Consider the following 19,413-nt stretch of genomic DNA (forward strand, 5'->3'; position numbering starts at 1 on the left):
GAAGCTCATTCTGGAATTTGCGGAGCCCATCAATCAGGTCCAAAGCTACATTTTCGAATAAAAAAATGGGTTATTACTGGCCAACAATGGTGAAAGATTGCATGGATTATGCACAAAGGTGTCAAGCTTGCCAGTACCATTCAAATTTCATTCACCAACCGCCTGAAGTGTTGCACCCTACAGTAGCCTCTTGGCCATTTGACGCATGGGGTTTAGACGTAGTTGGACCGCTGACTAAATCTTCAAGTGGGCATTTGTATATCTTGGCTGCAACAGACTATTTTTCTAAATGGGCTGAAGCAGTGCCTCTCAAAGAAGTGAAGAAGGAAAATGTTGCTGATTTTATTCGCACCCACATTATATACCGGTATGGAATTCCTCGGTACATGATCACAGATAATGGAAAACCTTTTTGCAACACTTTGATTGATAAGCTCTGCGAAAAGTTCGATTTCAAGCAAAGGAAGTCTTCTATGTATTATGTTGCTGCTAATGGTTTGGCCGAAGCTTTCAACAAAACCTTGTGTAATCTCTTGAAAAAAATAATTGCAAAATCAAAGAAAGACTGGCATGAAAGGATTGGAGAGGCTCTATGGGCATATAGAACAACTTACAGAACGCCTACTCAAGCAACTCCTTATGCATTGGTGTATGGTGTGGAAGCCGTCGTGCCACTCGAGCAACAAATTCCATCACTAAGGATAGCCATACAAGAAGGCTTGACAGAAGAAGAAAATGCACGTTTGCGCCTCGAGGAGTTAGAAGCTCTCGATGAGAAAAGACTGGAAGCGCAACAAAGACTTGAGTGTTACCAAGCTCGTCTCTCTAGAGCTTTCAACAAAAAAGTGCGGTCACGCTCATGTGAAGTCGGTGATTTAGTACTCGCAGTGAGAAGACCCATCATCACAACTCATCGAATCGGAAACAAGTTTACATCAAAATGGGATGGCCCATATGTTGTCAAAGAGGTTTATACTAATGGCGCATACAAACTGGTGGTCGAAGATGGCTTAAGGATTGGTCCCATAAACGGGAAATTCTTGAAGCGTTACTATGCATAAAAAATAAAAAATAAAAAAAAATAACTCCTAACCCACACGAGTATAAACTGTGAACGGTGCCCACCAAAGGTATTATATGTGGTTAAACTGTTATGTCCCCACCAATAGTGAATTCATGTGGTTAAACTGTATTTCTCCCACTTATGGTATTTTATGTGGTTAAAATATTAAATCCCCACCTAGTCTAGGGTGGTTAAGAAATAGATACTCCTGGCCCACATGAGTATAAAATATGCACGGCACCCCCCAAACAATCAAATTTTGAACTACGTTATGACTTGATCCCTATATTGGGTACGTAGGCAACTTAGATATTTTCTAAGTACAGTCATGAACTTGCTGTTTTCGTTTCCCATGAAATTATAATTCATTTTATATTTCAAGTGGAGTGTAAGCAAAAAATATATGTATATGACTTTCATTTCCTTTTATATTTTGTAATGAACATCACTTTGAGAGGTTTATAGATGTGCTTCTTTGATTCATATATATATATATATATATATATAAGGAAATGAAAGTCATAAACAAATTCTAAACAAAGGGACTAAATTTCTTCAAGTCTTCTTTGGCAACTTCAAGATGGATCGTCGACATCTTCAAATTCTCGACGGCCCCATCAACAAAAGGGGAAACATCTCCGATGGCAGTGACTTCTTCCTCAATCTTATGAACCTCCGCTTGAACACTGGATAACAATCGTTGTTGTCTCTTTAAGGAAGCAGATAAACTCTTCTTTCTCTTCTTCAAATCATCAAGTTCCTTAGTAAGGCGCTCCAACTCCTCATGAGTAGATTGAACTTGACTTGCCTCTTTGCTCTCCCTAGTCTTAGCAGCATCAAGACGATCTTTGGATTCACTCAGTTGTTGTGCAAGAATATCCTGGGCAGCCTGTTCGGAAGATTTTGACCGGGCTTCATCAAATGCAGCAGCTTTGTCAAACAATGATCCCAATAACTTTTCCAAACCAGAGAAATCAAAATCATGGAAAGTATTCATGGTATCAAGCACCAAGAACACGTCGCCTTTGAGAGAAGAGATACAATCAATTGAAATATTCATTATCTTTTCACGAAGGTCGACCCACAGTCTTTGAAGAAATTCTTTCTGGTGATCAAATAAAAATTTCCCTCCATCAAATGCAAGAAGGGCAGCAGGCTTGGGAGTTGCATTAGGAATCGCCAGAATAGAACCTTCTTTTGGTATAGGTTCACCGGCTGAAAGAATTGCAAGTGATGTGTTCGGTCCCATGATCGATTTTTGGCTGCCTTGTGAACCATGAGTATCATCAACATTCAATAACTCTTTCTCCACCTAAAAAAAAAAAAGGAATGACAAAAGGGTTTGATGGAAAATACAAAAAAAAAATAATAATAAGAGAAAGGAAGTTTCTTAAAAAAAAAAAAAAAAAATTACCTCTCCCACAAAGCTTCCCACAAGTCTCGGGTCTCTGATTACACTATCAATGTCAATAACTCTTGGCTCGGAAGGATTAGAGGTCTTTTTTGGCCCTTTTCCAATGATGGTCTGCAGTACTACTCTCACTATATTGAAAGTTTTTTCTCTTGTTTATCTCTAAAAGTTCGATTGCACGAGCACTATGATCTTTGGGACGAGAGTCTTCACCGAGAAACCCATTTTCATCCTCACAAACTTTACCTTCTCGCAAATTTTCACAAGGCTTCGAGATAGTTAAAATGGTAAAGTTTTCTTCCAAATAATTTCCATGAACTATTGTCCACCACTTCTTATACTCATCGGAGCAAAATCTCTTCGCATTTGGGGGCATGGATGGAAATTGCACTCTAGACATTGAGTTGGAAAGAGTAATCAACCGCCAAAAAATAAGCCCTTCATCCAAAGAAGCTTTGCGGACGTCTCGAACAAGAACCCCTGGTGGTATTTGATAAAATCCAAACTGACGACTGAAGCGGTGAGGACTATAAGGTTCAACCAAGAAGCGACTTCGTTGGCACTAGGGACGACTTCATCATATAAATTTCCGGTGATAGACAGGCCCGATAAAGAGTGCAAATCCCACAAAGAAATAGATAATTCGCCATGTGAAGTCAATAATGTATTGTTGAGTGGACACCACGCATCGCAAAATGCCTTCATAATGTTGGAATCTCGATCATATGTGAATAATGAAACCGGGTCATATATTTGTGCCGCTCGAAGCCTATGATCGCATCGACTAAGAATATCTTCAGTCCACTCCCAATAGCCTTTGATGTAATGAAATTCGCCAATAAATTGGAGTGTGTCATCCCACCTTGCCTTGCCTTCAATAATACGTCTTCCCAATGATGGCAATGGAACATGCTCTTGTAGTTGCTGATGGTGAGTAGACCGCAAAACCCAAACTTTAGACTTCTTGGTGAAAGGAGTCTCGATAGACCACTCGGGAGCATAAAGCAAGTTTGTCAATCGCGGTCATGGTTTTGCATAACGACCGGCCACGGGCTCATCAACAATCAAAATAGTGCCTTTCTCTTCGGGTTGACCTTCGTCATCAAGAATCATCAAATGTTGAGTGCAGGAAGAAGAAGATATGTCCTTGAAAAAGACCATTGTACTACCTAAAAACAAAACAAAAAACAAAATTAATAAAAAATATTGTTAATATGTAAACAATAACATAAAAATAATAATAATAAATGAAAACTTAAATACGTATAAGATTGTAAATAATAATATTGTTTTGAAAACGTGTATATAAATAATTATAAACTAGTAATAAAGGTAATCAAATATATATGACTAAATTCATAACAATAATAATAAAAAAAAATACGTAGGCATCACAGTAAGAATACTAATTAATATTATAATAAAAAAATGTACGTATGATTATATATATGTAATTAAAAGATAGTAATAATAATACTATAAGAAAAAGTGTTTTAAAAAAAAATTAATATGATATATGTATAAAATATTAATATAATAACACGTAACAAATTAAAAAAATAATAATAAAGAACAAAATTACGTAAGTGTAGTATATATAACAATAGAATAATAACAAAAAAATAAAATAATATTTGTACATATAAAACTAAATACATACAAGATTAGATATACATAAAAAAAAAAAAAACTGAAAATTATGTGTAATGGTTCAAAATAATAATAATAGTTAAATAGATATATAGGTACAACAAGTTTTGTAATATAACGTAAAAGTGATTTGCTTACATGTTTAGATAATAATTTTGAAACTAAAAACAAAAACAAAAAAAAAAAACAAAAACGAAAACAAAAGAAACAAAAGCAAAACGAAAGAAAATTTAAAATATGTATATTAAAACGTATCTTAATATGCATGTATATAATAATAATAATAATAATAATAATAATAATAATAATAATAAAAAGAAAAAACAAAGAACAAAGAACAAAGAATTAAATAAGATTGTGCTGCACGTGTTTGCCTAGCAAACAAACAAAAAGAGAAGAAAAGAATACAAAAAATAAGTAAAATAAAAGAAACAAGGTGGGGCAAGCACCGGAAAAAAAAAAAAAAAAAAGTAGAGGAAGCACTGAAAAAAAAAAAAAAAGCAAGAAAGAAAAGGGAAGAGGCACCCGTACCGGATGACAATTCAAAGTGGAAGGAGTCAAAGTCTTGTATGCTTCCTTAAAGGCCAATCAACCTGCAGACACATGGAGTCAAAATCGAACAAATATTAATAGTTGAAGAGTAAAGGGGCACACCTTTTAGTATGGGCCAAAATACTCTGTCTTCGAGAACCAATGAAATTTGAGAATCCGCAATGTGGCAATTTCGTGTTGTTTAGCCTTCCATTGAAGAATTGGTCGGTTTGCAAGGATCACTCCTGCACAGAAAATTAGACGACATAAGTTATGGCAGCATCATCTCAAAAAACACGAAAAAAAAAGAATTGGGAGACAATTTTCGTACTTACGAAAAATATAATTTTTGCCCTACATGCTCCTCCTTTTTATAGAGGAGGGATATGTATAAAAAGGAAAAAAAAAAAATTCATTCAAAGAAGATGCATATGGAAGAAATAAAAGTTTCCAATTTTTTTTTTTGCTTGGTAAAGAAGAAAATTTTATTGAAGGGAAATATGCAAAATCCACCCACGTGGGCCGGTGTGAGATTGTTTGTGCTGCATAGATTTCCTCGAGGATAGAATCTATTTTTTTCTTTCTTCCATATATATAAACGTGTATATATATAATATAAAATAAAGTGATTTTGGAAGTAAATTATCGTTACTTATTCACTAGAAAAAAAAACACATTTGTGAATAAGTCTCGAGGGGGCATTTGTAGACAATTAAATTTGTCTAGCTTAAATTTATAGAAAATGCCAAAAGAAGTATATATATTAAATATCAATAAAAAAAATAATTGACTATTTATTTATAGGAAATTAAATTCCTACAAAAAAAAATAAATAGTTAATTAAATTGATATTTTAATATATTTTGTGATCAAATCAAGATTTTAAATCAAGATTGCATCTTACAAAAATGAAATGAAATACTAATATTTTTAGTATTTCAAATCAAATCTTGAATCAAATGAAAGAAAATACTAATATTTTTAGTATTTAAAATCAAATATTGTGATTAATGGAAAATAATCACCAAATGAATCATGAGGAGCCAATCAAATTGCGACACCTCATCAAATGGAAATGGAAACATTCTGCATCCTTCACCTATAAATAGGAGGCAGATGATCAAGAAGAAAAACACACAACACAGAAGACTGAAGAAAAGGAGTAGAAGAATTCAAGATTTTTCTCTCAAGTCATCTTCAAGAAGTTCAAGGAAATCAACGAAAATCAAGGCGAAATTCAAGGCGTTCTTCATCAAATTCATTAAATTCAAGAAGATCAAGGCGTGATTCAAAGAATTAATTGCGTTATTCTTCAAACACATTTAAATTCATTCAAATCCAAGAATATTTCGTTCTTCACCAAATTCAAGATCAACAAAATTCAAGGCGTGATTCAAGGAGTTCATCGCGTTCTTCCCAAAATTTGAAGGTTAATTCGATAACAAGGTGTGAACCCATCGAATTAATGTTATCAAGATATCAAATCATCTTCCAAGAAGATCAAACACTCAAGAAATTCACATTTCACAAGAAATTGTCATTGAAGAGAAAAATCAAGGGATTATCTAGAGATTGTATTCACTAATCTTTATTTAAATCACTTTGTATCAATTTTCTATTTCTTAATTTTAAGAAATAAAGAATTTTGAGCTACAAACACCTCTGTTGATACATGTGGCAATGTATTTATAGGCCTTGGAGTGAGAGAATTACTCCGCAATTTCCGGGTAGTGACCACGATCTGGGTCGTGGGTGTTAAGACCAGCCACGTCCACCTGTCATGAGTGACTGATCGAGCAAATACTACCACGAAAAATCAACTTAAATATATATATCAATTAGGCTCGAATAAATTCGCAAGTGCACGAGTCAAGTAATAATATAGTGTACAGAGTACGAGTATCGTCCCACAGAGATTGATTTATGACAAAATTACCTCAGTTACGATTTTTTAATTAATTATAACGAGAGATGGAGAATAAATTAATAAACTAAAATAAAAATATGAATTAAAAGCAAAATAATAAATTAAGCTCATAAAATAAATAAATGATTGTTAGGATCTCGGTTCACCTACCCCTTTCTTCTCTAATGATTGAATTTTAATTCTAAAGTCATGCTTTTGACGGAATTTCCTAATCTATCGGTATACTCTCTCGAGCTATATTAATCTAATTAATGAATTGTAATAACCAAGTCTCCTTGCGTTATTTAACAATTACAATTGCATTAACGATTTATGGAATCCTCTAGCTTTCGACCTGGTGGAATATGACTATCAACATGTATCCAACCTCATATCTCTATGCAAGTTGCAGATCCATGGATTATATTACTCTTTCATGTCATAAAATCTCCTTTCGGTATCAATTATAACACGTAAAATCAATTCAAAGTTGATCAGTCTCCAAAATTGCAATAAAAACAATAATATAATCAAGAATGCTTAAAAACCAAATTCAATCTTCAAGAATAAATCAAAACATAGTTTTGGGGGTAGGATCCCATAAATCCCAACAAAAGAAAGTAGTATAAGCAGAAAAGAAGAAAATCGCTTCTCTTCGGTTGTTGTTCTTCCTTGAGTTCTTTACGTTCTTCACCCTCTTGATGGTTGCCGTCTCTATGCGTTTCTGATGTGTGTTCCACCCTAAAAACGTCAGTCTTTCTTCTATTTATGTGGCCCAATCTTTTCTTTCCATGTAAATGGACCAAGAAAATAAAATTCCTAATTGCGCGAGAGCGCCCGAGCGGTAGAAAAGAACCGCTCGGCACCTTCTGTGCATTTTTGCGAGCAAGCGCTCGAGCTGCAATAAATTGCAGCTCGGGCGCATCCTGTTTCTTCAGCGCGCGACATTTTTAAAAAATTCATAACTTAAGTTCTAACCGTCGGATCGAGCTGAAATTTTGACATGAGCTTTAAAATATCTAGAAATTTATTGTGAACAGTGGAGATTGGATTTTATAATCTCTAAAATAAAAAATGAATTTTGAATCGTGGCTACTCCGTAATTCATTCTTCAAAAATCCATTTTCCTGCAATATTAACCCGGAGAGTGAAATACACACGCATGCAATAAATCATAAGTAAAACTCATGAAAACACAAATTAAATAATATGAATGAATGCAATTAGACATAAAAATTACGTAAAATAATGCATACAAAATGCACTTATCAGTGACCAGACCGGGATACCAAGAGTCATGGCAACGTGGGAATCGTGCTCCTGCAAAATAGGCTTTGACTAGATATTTACGACTTGGTCTTTTCTTCTTCACACATCCTCCTGAGATGGGCTCTTTGTCCGGCCCCGAGCTATTAGCTCGACCTCCTCATCCTTTACTCACTCTTTACAATGAACTACCCTGATGTTCCTGCTCTCCAGGGACCCTGATACCCCTACCTTCTCGGGGTATCACCACTCCTTCATAAAATAGTCGGACTAAAGTTTTGCTCGCTGACCCGAGGAACGACCCTGATGTCCCCGCTCTCCAGGTATCCTAATATCCCCGCCTTTCCGGGATATCACTTAAGTTGAATGGACAAGAGAAATCCATGTAAGAATTTGATTTAGAGCCGTTAATTTTGGTTGGGATCATTAAATTGGTCATGTCAAACAATTTAGATAGGTTATATTGAAAATTTATCAACCCATTTAAAAATGGGCTGGTCATCACAAATTTTCTATTTTTTTTTGTTATTTTTTATTTTTTTGGTGGTCAAGTTCGTCTTAACTGTAGCCCACCTTGGATTGGATTGGATTGAGGATTTCTTATTTCACCCCCATCGGATGGCGGGTTTTGGCAGGCCGGCCCCCCAATCATAAGCTAGCGAGTAGCGCGTCCGACGTCTCTAATTTGATCTTTAGTTTTCAAAATGTAATAATAATTAAAATAAATAAATACTAGAAACGCAAATACATAAATATTAGAAAACAGGACAAAATACGAATAAGGTAAGGTTGTGTTTTGTTGTTTGAATCATAAACTTTGTTATCCCGAGAAAATATTTCAACCCGAGCCCGTTTATAATGGGTCTACCAGATATGACAAGGGCTGGTATTTTATGGGCCGACTTGGGCTGGGCCTAATAGGCCGCATGCATCTTTTTCGAGTTCAGGTAGGACTCTAATATATATGAGATAAGCCCGGATCTTTTCAAATATTCACGAGATAAAGATAAGCTTACAAAGGGACCAATGGATGAAGAGTTCTAGTCCAAGACATGTTATAATTCTACTAGGTAACTTATTATTCTTTTCCTATAAATACAGGTGTTGTTATGGTTGCACTATGGAGTATTCGTTATTCACTATTCATTATTCATTACTTCCTCTTTATTATTCCACACATTCACTCTCACTTTTACATTCACGCACTCATATCTCTCAGTTTTCGCATTAATCATACCCTCTGCCTTCAAGACACTGACTTAGGCATCGGAGGGGTCACGTCGAAAACACTTTCGGCGCCCCTTGACCTAGCTGTTGCTTGTGCAGATTTCATTGATACCCTACCCGACCTACTCTATAAAGGAATTGGAGGATCCATTCTACCAGACCGAACCCGAGGTAAAAAATCGACATCATCAATTGGCGCCGTCTGTGGGAATTTGAAAACAAAGGGTTAAGATGATGAGTACAAGAGAAGAAACAAATTTCGGATTCTCGCATGGCTTGCACATCACAAACTTGCAAAAATCATAAGAATTAATTGAACCGTCGGATCGGGTTCAAATTTTGCAGACATATTTATTAATATGTTTTCTAAGATCTGAACGGTGGAGATCGTGATTGGTATCTTGTAAAATCAGATCTGGACCACCGAACAGACGTTGCTCGCTCGCACAGCTTCTATGTGTTTTTCGCATGGCTTGCGCATTAGAAACTAACAAAAATCATAAGAATTAATTGAACCGTCGGATCGGGTTCAAATTTTGTAGACATATTTATTAATATATTTTCTAGTATCTGAACGGTGGAGATCGTGATTGGTTGCATTTAGAATCAGATCTGGACGGCCGAACAGATTCTGCTCTCTCACACAGCTTCTATGTGTTCTTCGTGGGGCTTGCATATCACAATATTGAAGAAATCACAGAAATTAATTGAACCGTCGGATCGAGTTCAAATTTTATATACATATTCACAAATATGTTGTCTAAGATCTGAATGGTGGAGATTGTGATTGTGGCCTTTAAAATCAGATCTGGACCGCCGAACAAATTCCGCTCTCTTGCACAGCTTCTATGTGTTCTTCGCGGGGTTTGCATATCAAAATCTTGCAAAAATCACAGGAATTAATTGAACCGTCGGATCGAGTTCAAATTTTATATACATATTCACGAATATGTTTTCTAAGATCTGAACGGTGAATATTGTGATTGATGGCTTTTAGAATCAGATCTGGACCGCCGAAGAGATTCCGCTCTCTCGCACAGCTTCTATGTGTTCTTCGCGGGGCTTGCATATCAGAATCTTGAAAAAATCACAAGAATTAATTTAACCATCGGATCAAGTTCAAATTTTATATACATATTCAGTAATATGTTTTCTAAGATCTGAACGGTGAAGATTATGATTGGTGGCTTTTAGAATCAGATCTGGACCGCCGCACAGATGCCGCTCCCTCGCACAAATTCTATGTGTTCTATCAGAATCTTATAAAAATCATAAGAATTAATTGAACCGTCGGATCGAGTTCAAAGTTGAACATCTTGATACTGATTTTGGACGGTGGGGATCAATTTTCGTTGCTAAATCAAGTCGGTTCTTTGATCAAAGAATATAAGATTTTATCTTACAATCCAAAGTCATGTCATCGACAACGCATGAATGAGATAAGTATTTCAATAATCTTTATGTTCGAATTAAATTATTAAATTTTAATTTATTATCATTATTAATAATATTCTGAGGCATCTTCTTCTATCAAAATTACATGTTTGTTTTCTTGTGATCAAATTTGTTGGACTTCTCTTCCCTTGCATTTTTATTTGGGTTATTTTATGTAATCGGGCATGCAATCTAACTGTAAGGCCCAATTATATCATATCGGGCATGCCATCTCGCTATAAGGCTCAATTATATCACATCGGGCATGTCATCTCGCTATAAGGCCCGATTATATCACATCGGGCATGCCATCTCGCTATAAGGCCCGATTATATCACATCGGGCATGCAATCTAGCTGTAAGGCCCAATTATATCATATCGGGCATGCAATCTAGCTGTAAGGCCCAATTATATCACATCGGGCATGCAATCTAGCAATAAGACCCAATTTATGGTTAACACTTTACAAAGCCCGGGCAGGTCCGGCACTCAAAGCCCACGTCAGTGGCATCAAAAATCCACAACAGTGGTCTCAAAGCCCAAGCAGGTCTGGCACTCAAAGCCCACGTCAGTGGCATCAAAAATCCACAACAGTGGTCTCAAAGCCCGGGCAGGTCCGGCACTCAAAGCCCACGTCAGTGGCATCAAAAATCCACAACAGTGGTCTCAAAGCCCGGGCAGGTCCGGCACTCAAAGCCCACGTCAGTGGCATCAAAAATCCACAACGGTGGTCTCAAAGCCCGGGCAGGTCCGGCACTCAAAGCCCACGTCAGTGGCATCAAAAATCCACAACAGTGGTCTCAAAGCCCGGGCAGGTCCGGCACTCAAAGCCCACATCAGTGGCATCAAAAGCCCACATCAGTGGCGTCAAAAGCCCATATCAGTGGCATCAAAGGCCCACATCAGTGGCATAAAAAAGTCCACATCAGTGGCATCATAAATCTACGTTAGTGGTATTCTCCAAAGCCCGACCAAGCTCGGCATCATGTAATCCCACGCAACTCGTGGTTATCCTAAAAGCCCGATCCGCTCGTCAACATCAATTGTCGTTTATTGCTCTTTATTTGAGCTCGGTTTCATCAGGTTGTCGTCTATTGCTCTTTATTCGAGCTCGGTTCTAATCAATTGTTATCTATAACTCTTTATTTGAGCTCAGGGTCCGGTCTACAATCTTGGTCTAAACTTATTCTTTTTTTAGACCAGTTCGGGAGGTACTATTGTTATCCCGAGAAAATATTTCAACCCGAGCCCGTTTATAATGGGTCTACCAGATATGACAAGGGCTGGTATTTTATGGGCCGACTTGGGCTGGGCTTAATAGGCCGCATGCATCTTTTTCGAGTTCAGGTAGGACTCTAATATATATGAGTTAAGCCCGGATCTTTTCAAATATTCACGAGATAAAGATAAGCTTACAAAGGGACCAATGGATGAAGAGTTCTAGTCCAAGACCTGTTATAATTCTACTAGGTAACTTATTATTCTTTTTCTATAAATACAGGTGTTGTTATGGTTGCACTATGGAGTATTCGTTATTCACTATTCATTATTCATTACTTCCTCTTTATTATTCATCACACATTCACTCTCACTTTTATATTCACGCACTCATATCTCTCAGTTTTCGCATTAATCATACCCTCTGCCTTCAAGACACTGACTTAGGCATCGGAGGGGTCACGCCGAAAACACTTTCGGCGCCCCTTGACCTAGCTGTTGCTTGTGCAGATTTCATTGATACCCTACCCGACCTACTCTATAAAGGAATTGGAGGATCCATTCTACCAGACCGAACCCGAGGTAAAAAATCGACATCATCAAACTTCAAATCAACATCCTCGTGTTTATATAATATTTCATGTTAATTAGAATGTACCTTCAATATTGGAATAATTTGAAATACATCTATTGTATATAACAAATGTGCAACTAAGTAAAGTATTATCAACAAAACTATCTATAATCTAAGCAAGACCCATATATTTTCAAAATAGTGTTTGAATCCATGGATCTAAGTTATTTTCATTCAAACACAACGCAAACATATTTGAAATAAGCTAGCTATGAACGAACAAATGATGAAAAAAAAAGTTAGGTTTCGTTTGAACACGTATTTATAAAACGTTTTTATAAAAGTGTTTTTTAAAAACTTTTTTTAAAATATTTTTAAAGTTGTTTTAAGAATAAATATGTGTTGGACAACTATTTTTTAAAACATTTTAACATTTCAAAAGTCATGTTGGTCTTCATGGCTCTATGCTAAAAACATCTAAAAACACATTTCAAATATTTTTTAAAAATTATACTTGGAGAACACTTTAAAAAAAAAATAGTTTTCAAAAATATTTTACAAAACTTTTATTCAAACACATACATTAAGTTTTTTTTGCACTTATAAAAATTAAAAACGTTTTTAAAATACATATGCAAACGAAATCTTAGTTTTGGTAGGTCAGCCACCACGCCGTAGGCTAGCGAGTAGCGCGTCCGACGACTCTAATTTGATCTTTATTTTTCAAAATGAAATAATATTAAAAAAACAAATAAATACTAGAAACACAAATACATAAATATTAGAAAACAAAAAAAAAATAAATACGAATAAGGTAAGGTTGCATTTTGTTGTTTGAGGGTGTTTGACAAAACTTAAAAGCTCTTTCAAAAAACTTATAAGTTGTTTTAGATATTTTAAGCTCTCAAATTTTGTTTGGCAAAATTTTTAAAAAACAACTTATAAGCTCTCAAAATAAGTTGTTTGACAGCTTATAAGCTGTTTTTAAAAAATTAAGGGGGATGTACTTTTTTCAAAAATATATTTCTAAAATAAAATATTAACAAATTTTATTTTTAATATAAGTTTATTCTAAAACTATTTTCGTATGTGTATAACTCAAAACATTATTTTCATATAATTATATCATTTTTGGTAATTTTGACAATAAAAAGATCTTATAATACCAAACATATCAACATCTTTAAGTTGTTTAAAATAAGTTTACTCAAACACTTTAACATCTTATTTTTAAAATAAGTTCTAACCGCTTATAAGATCATAAAATAGCTTTTAAACTCTAAGGGCATGATTGGTATGCTTGAATGGAATAGAGTTTGAATGGAATAAGAACATGAATGAAATGATAAGTTTATTTCATTCAAACGATTGGTACCGGAAAAATAAAACAGGAATGCAATAGAATTATTTTTAATTATCAAGTCATTTTTTACTAAAATTCCAAAATAGTAGCTACTTAAAAATATTTATTATAGATTAAAAAATATTTATTAAAATATTTATTTAAAAACAATAAAAAAATTATAAATATTAATAGTCTATTAATCATTATAAAATTATCTTTATATTAAAACTAATATAAATATTAATCTTAATTTATTAATTATTATTATTAGTATTTTATTTATTAAAATAAGTGTCTTTTAATAAATATTATTATAGTTATTATTTAAAAATTATTTTATTATATTATACATTTGTATAATATAGGTTATATTGTTAATTTTATTTATTTGGTTATTAATATTTTCATCATCATTCAATTGTCATAATTTTATATTTATAAATGATAGTGTCCTAATTTGATAACATTTTATTTGTATGATTATTATTTTAGGTATTTTATTAAGCTAGATAAGGAAAATAGTTTGTGAATGGAGAAAAAATTTTCATCAAAAATGACCATTTCAATCCAAAATGGATGGAATGACTATTCCCATTAATATGTGAATGAAATGAGTCATTCCAATGGGAATGAACATTCCCATTCCAAAACCAAACCAAACATGATTGTAGGGAATGAGATGTGAATGTCCATTATATTTCTGTCTCATTCTCTCCTACCAATCATGCCCTAAGAACTTATAAACTCTTTTTAATAAGTTTAGTCAAACATTTTCTTTGTCATAAACTTCAAATCAACGATATCGTGTTTATATAATATTTCATGTTAATTAAGATGTACGCTCAATATTAAATATTTTGAAATACATCTATTTTATATAACAAATGTGTAACTAAGTAAATTATTATAAACAAAACTATAATCCAATCAAGATTCATAAAGTTTCAAAATAGTATTTGAAATCCATAAAATCCGATCAAATATCAATCTAATTTTAAAATTACATTTGGCCAAATATTAAAAAAATATTTTCAATTTCAAATCCCAACAAATCTTACTAAATCCGTTTGGCCTTAAAGTTACTTTAGTGGTATCTTCTCCTTAATTTTATCACATGATCGATTTTGTTTTGCAAATTTTTTTCACGGAATAAATATTGGTCGTTTGTAAAATCTTCGCAACTCAGAATTCGTATTTGGTCTATCAAATGGAGTCTTTGCTGTTCTCAGACACTCTGCACTTGTTCTCATCCTACTCCAAACTCCAGCTCCTCCCAATCCCCTTTCCGAGAAGCCCTAATTTACCTCTCTCAATCCGCCGCCGTTCCCTCTCGCCAGCCGCCGCCGCCGCCGTGAAGATGGATTCCAAGGAAGTCAAGCTCTGGGGGGGACGATTTGAGGACAGCGTCACCGACGCTGTAGAGAAATTCACGGAGTCGATCTCCTTCGATAAAGACCTTTACAAGCATGACATTATGGGCAGCCGCGCACACGCGTCAATGCTTGCTCGTCAGGTTCTTTTTGCCTCTTCGGTACCTGCAAATGAATGTATTATAGTTGCTTCCTGTCGAGTACCACTTCAAAATCGTTTTTTTTTTTTGGTTTTACTGCAACATGAGTATTTTGTATGTATGTTGCTTTGGTAGTCTTATTGGATGATGCCATTGCAGGGATTAATTACGGAAGACGACAAGAACAGCATTTTGAAAGGTCTTGATGAGATTGAGGGGCAGATTGAGAGAGGAGAGTTTGTGTGGAGGACCGACAGAGAGGATGTCCACATGAACATTGAAGCCGCTCTTACTGACTTGGTTGGGGAACCTGCAAAGAAGCTTCACACTGCTCGCAGTAGAAATGATCAAGTTTGCACTGATTTTCGCCTTTGGTGTCGTGATGCAATTGATAATATTGTTATGCGTGTTAAGCACCTTCAGGTTGGTTGACTTTTTGGCTCATTTTACTATATCGCAACTGCATTGGCTTTAATGAGATTTCCATTGGCAGTGCTCTGTTGAGAATTCAAACTAAAACTGGTACATCACTTAGAATCAAATCTGTCATTCACCTAATTGATTTGTGCTACACCAGTATTTAGTGCAGCTTACTTTTCCTGACAGAAGTTTTAGTTGCTATTGAGGTTGCAGTTTTTTTTTTTTTTTTAAGACCAGTGGTCAATTTTGGCGTATCATAAACAATTGTAGCATGTGATTACTCAACAGGGATCATCTGTCAATGTTTCTTTAGTTTTATTAATCTAGCATGCCTACAGTGCAATCAATTTTCACTCCTTTCACTCGGACACATTTTCTGTAAAATCACCAGGTTGCGCTGGTGAAACTGGCTCTGAAAAATGAGGGACTGATAGTTCCTGGTTATACTCATTTGCAAAGGGCACAACCTGTTTTACTCCAACATCTTCTTCTAGCATATGTCGAGCAGGTTAGTTGCTTCATTTGCAGATAACTCGTCCACTCTATCATTTCAAACATCGTTGTTCCTGAAAAACTTCCTTTCTATGTCATCATTTCGATTTCACTTCGACGTTAACTTTTATTTTTTACTTGTACATGTTGGTTTTTTTTACTTATCTTGTTCTTACACCAGAACAATTTTGTAGTTAGAACTCAATTTTGACTGTTTATGAGTATGTATATGCCGCCTAAGAATATTGGTTCTAATCAATAGATTACGGGACAAATGAAATTCTTTTGCAAACTAATCAAGTTTCCATGCCTCAGGTGTTTGGTTCCCATGTTCGATTTTCCTTTTGTTCTCACATTCCTGGACATTTTCTACTTTTGTGCTCTGTTTATATTTTCCTAAGTTTGCTTCTTTATTTCACAAGTTTTTTTGTGGCTGAGAGGATAATAGATATACTTATCTGTAATAGATGCTCTAATCTTATGCTCAACTGGCATGATGAATCATTTGTGAAACAAATATTTTGCAGCTTGAACGAGATGCAGGCCGTTTACTGGATTGTCGAGAGAGAATGAATTTCTGCCCCCTGGGTGCATGTGCATTAGCTGGTACTGGCCTGCCCATAGATAGATTTATGACTTCTGAGGCTCTGGGTTTCATTGCCCCCTTGAGAAACAGGTATGGCCCGTATCTCATGGGTGCATATTAAATATACATTCAGGTCATGTCCCTGTACAGGATGTCTTGAGTGCCTGTAAATGCTCCATATTTGTGATTTCGTTCTTTGCTAGGTTTTGAGAAGCCGGGTTTAGTTAAAACTAATTCAGATGCCTTATTGGTCACTGAAATGGCCTTCTAAAGCTGCCATGTGCAATTACACAATATATTGGTTTTATAAAACAAGTAATCATAATTAATCAAATAAAAGTTCTTCGGCTAATGTTACCAGTTTGAGAGATGCTATAGAATCTACTTCTCCCCGATTGTTTGGCATGTAAGCTATTTGTTTTCATCGATTGGGTGTTTTGACCCCATTTCCCTCCCAAAAAACAAATATTTTGCAGAATTTCTTGTGAGCTATGATCAAGAGTCATAATTTGTGAAAAACAATGTATGCATAGGTTATCATGTAATCTTCCCTTTATCCCTTTTGAAAATCGTGTTAAACATTCCTGTCATTTGTTTGTTGAGCTATGGTGAGTCAACTTGGCTAAACTTTCCTTATTGGTGAACAGTAGGTAATCTGTCTCCATTGGTACGTCTATAGTTCATAGGTAAAATGGTCCCAAAGCCAAACTTATGGAGCGAAAAGAATTACCCTCGGGCAGTCACAGTTGTTCCAATCTTGCGATACCCTTCTGTGGTTCTTTTAGTTCTTTCAGCTCCATTTCAAATCAGCACAATTTACGGAAGTTGCAAACAATTGTGGAAGTCCGTGTACCAACTAAGTATTTACTTACTTGCATTGTGCAGTTTGGTCCATGGTTAATATGTAGTGGATTCCAATTTGTACCTTCTCTTATCCTATCGAGTCCAGACCTTTTGTTTGTGATTATTTCCATTGACGCAATTTAAGTTTTAACATTTTGTTTTGGAGTTCATTTTCTGTCCTTGTATGTCCCCCCTTAAGTATTTGGGTTTCCAAAATTCTTGGTGACGTTTTCATATTAAATAGCATCGATGCAGTTTCAGATCGAGATTTTGTTTTGGAGTTCCTTTCTGCCAATTCCATCACAGCCACCCATCTGTCTCGGCTTGGTGAAGAATGGGTATTGTGGGCATCAGAAGAATTTGGTTTTCTTACTCCTAATGACTCAGTTTCAACTGGAAGTAGTATAATGCCTCAGAAAAAGAACCCTGACCCAATGGAACTCGTCCGAGGAAAATCTGCCAGAGTTATAGGAGACCTGGTTTCACTTCTTGTGTTGTGCAAGGGCCTTCCTCATGCATACAACCGGGATTTACAGGTTAGCAATCAAACAACTCAATTACCCAAAATTAAGTACTACTCGTTCAGCTCGACTGCTTTCTCGAATCTCAGCTTATCACCTCTTTCGAATTACAATCCCTCTCTTGCTCCTGAATGTCAACTGTTTTTCGTGTCATTGCTTTCCTTGATGCCTTTTTCCATCATCGTGTGTTTTATTTTTTATTTTTTGGAAATAAATTTCATATGGTTTCTGGTACCGCATCATTACTGTTGATTAGAAGTCCGATTTTATATATTCAATTTTTTTTCAATGATCCTGTGAGGAAATTTTTTTGGAGAACGACCCTCCCAAAACAATTTTTAAATATACGACATTCCCAAAACAATTCTGTACACACTTTTTATTGAGGAAGTTCATGAATTGGAAAAAATTCAAATAATAAGTTTTATCCCGATCCTATAATTTTAGAGACAGCCTGATGTTTATTGATTTGAACTTTTAACTATCCCGATCCTATAATTTTAGAGACAGCCTGATGTTCATTCTTTAAATCAGGAAGACAAAGAACCTGTATTTGACAGTGTCAAAGCAATAGTGGGAATGCTTGAAGTGTCGGCAGAGTTTGCACAGAACATCACCTTTAATCGTGAGAGAATTCGGAAAGCTTTACCTGCTGGTCATCTTGATGCCACAACACTTGCTGACTACCTTGTCAAAAAGGTACATGACACATCATTTGATTCAATCCTTGGTTCGATCTTTGGCTGAATGCCCTCAATCGTGTTTAGTATTATTTTTCCCAACATTGATGAAATTGTCACATTGGTTGAGGATAAAAGGCAAAAGCTACAATGCACTGGATGAATTTTTGGTACCTTCAGTAAGCTGGATATTTGAAATTCATTCTAACAACAATATTGACCAAGCAGGGAATACCTTTCCGAACTTCTCATGACATAGTTGGAAGGTCCGTTGCCTTCTGTGTTTCTAGAAATTGCCAGCTTTCGCACATGAGTCTCGATGAGCTAAGAAGCATAAGCCCATCATTTGATGAGGATGTCTACGATTTTCTCGGAGTCGAAAATGCAATAAAAAATTTCAGTTCTTATGGTTCCACTGGCTCAGAATGTGTATCTATTCAACTCGCATATTGGGTCGACAAACTCAGCATGAGCAATAAAGAGTAGCGTTCACCCACAAGCAAAAAGAATCAAGAACGTGATTGTTTGGCATGTGGATGCCGCAAGGAAATTTTGCCAGCAACAGGTGGTTGTAAAATTATTTCTGATGAGAATAGTATACATTCTGGAGCTTTATTTATGCTATTGTGGGAAATTTTATTTTTAATTTAAAATTTTAACTATTAAATATGGCAGTATAATTGTTTCCATTACTTTATCCTTGTTGCTTACGGTTAGAAGTAGATAAAATGTTTG

At 35.2% G+C, this 19,413-nt stretch overlaps 1 protein-coding gene across 1 annotated transcript; it reads left to right on the top strand.

Moving 5' to 3' along the window:
* Positions 1-14,759: 14,759 nt before the first annotated feature.
* Positions 14,760-19,324, top strand: LOC140890931 (argininosuccinate lyase, chloroplastic). The gene is made up of 7 exons (XM_073299106.1): positions 14,760-15,139; positions 15,296-15,559; positions 15,948-16,064; positions 16,576-16,724; positions 17,722-18,013; positions 18,533-18,697; positions 18,907-19,324. Exons 1-7 carry the CDS (start codon positions 14,834-14,836, stop codon positions 19,162-19,164), a joined length of 1,551 nt encoding a protein of 516 aa, XP_073155207.1. The 5' UTR covers positions 14,760-14,833; the 3' UTR covers positions 19,165-19,324.
* Positions 19,325-19,413: the final 89 nt, after the last annotated feature.

The sequence above is a fragment of the Henckelia pumila genome, chromosome 3, assembly GCF_033568475.1.
Source record: "Henckelia pumila isolate YLH828 chromosome 3, ASM3356847v2, whole genome shotgun sequence".
NCBI classification, from domain to species: domain Eukaryota; kingdom Viridiplantae; phylum Streptophyta; class Magnoliopsida; order Lamiales; family Gesneriaceae; genus Henckelia; species Henckelia pumila.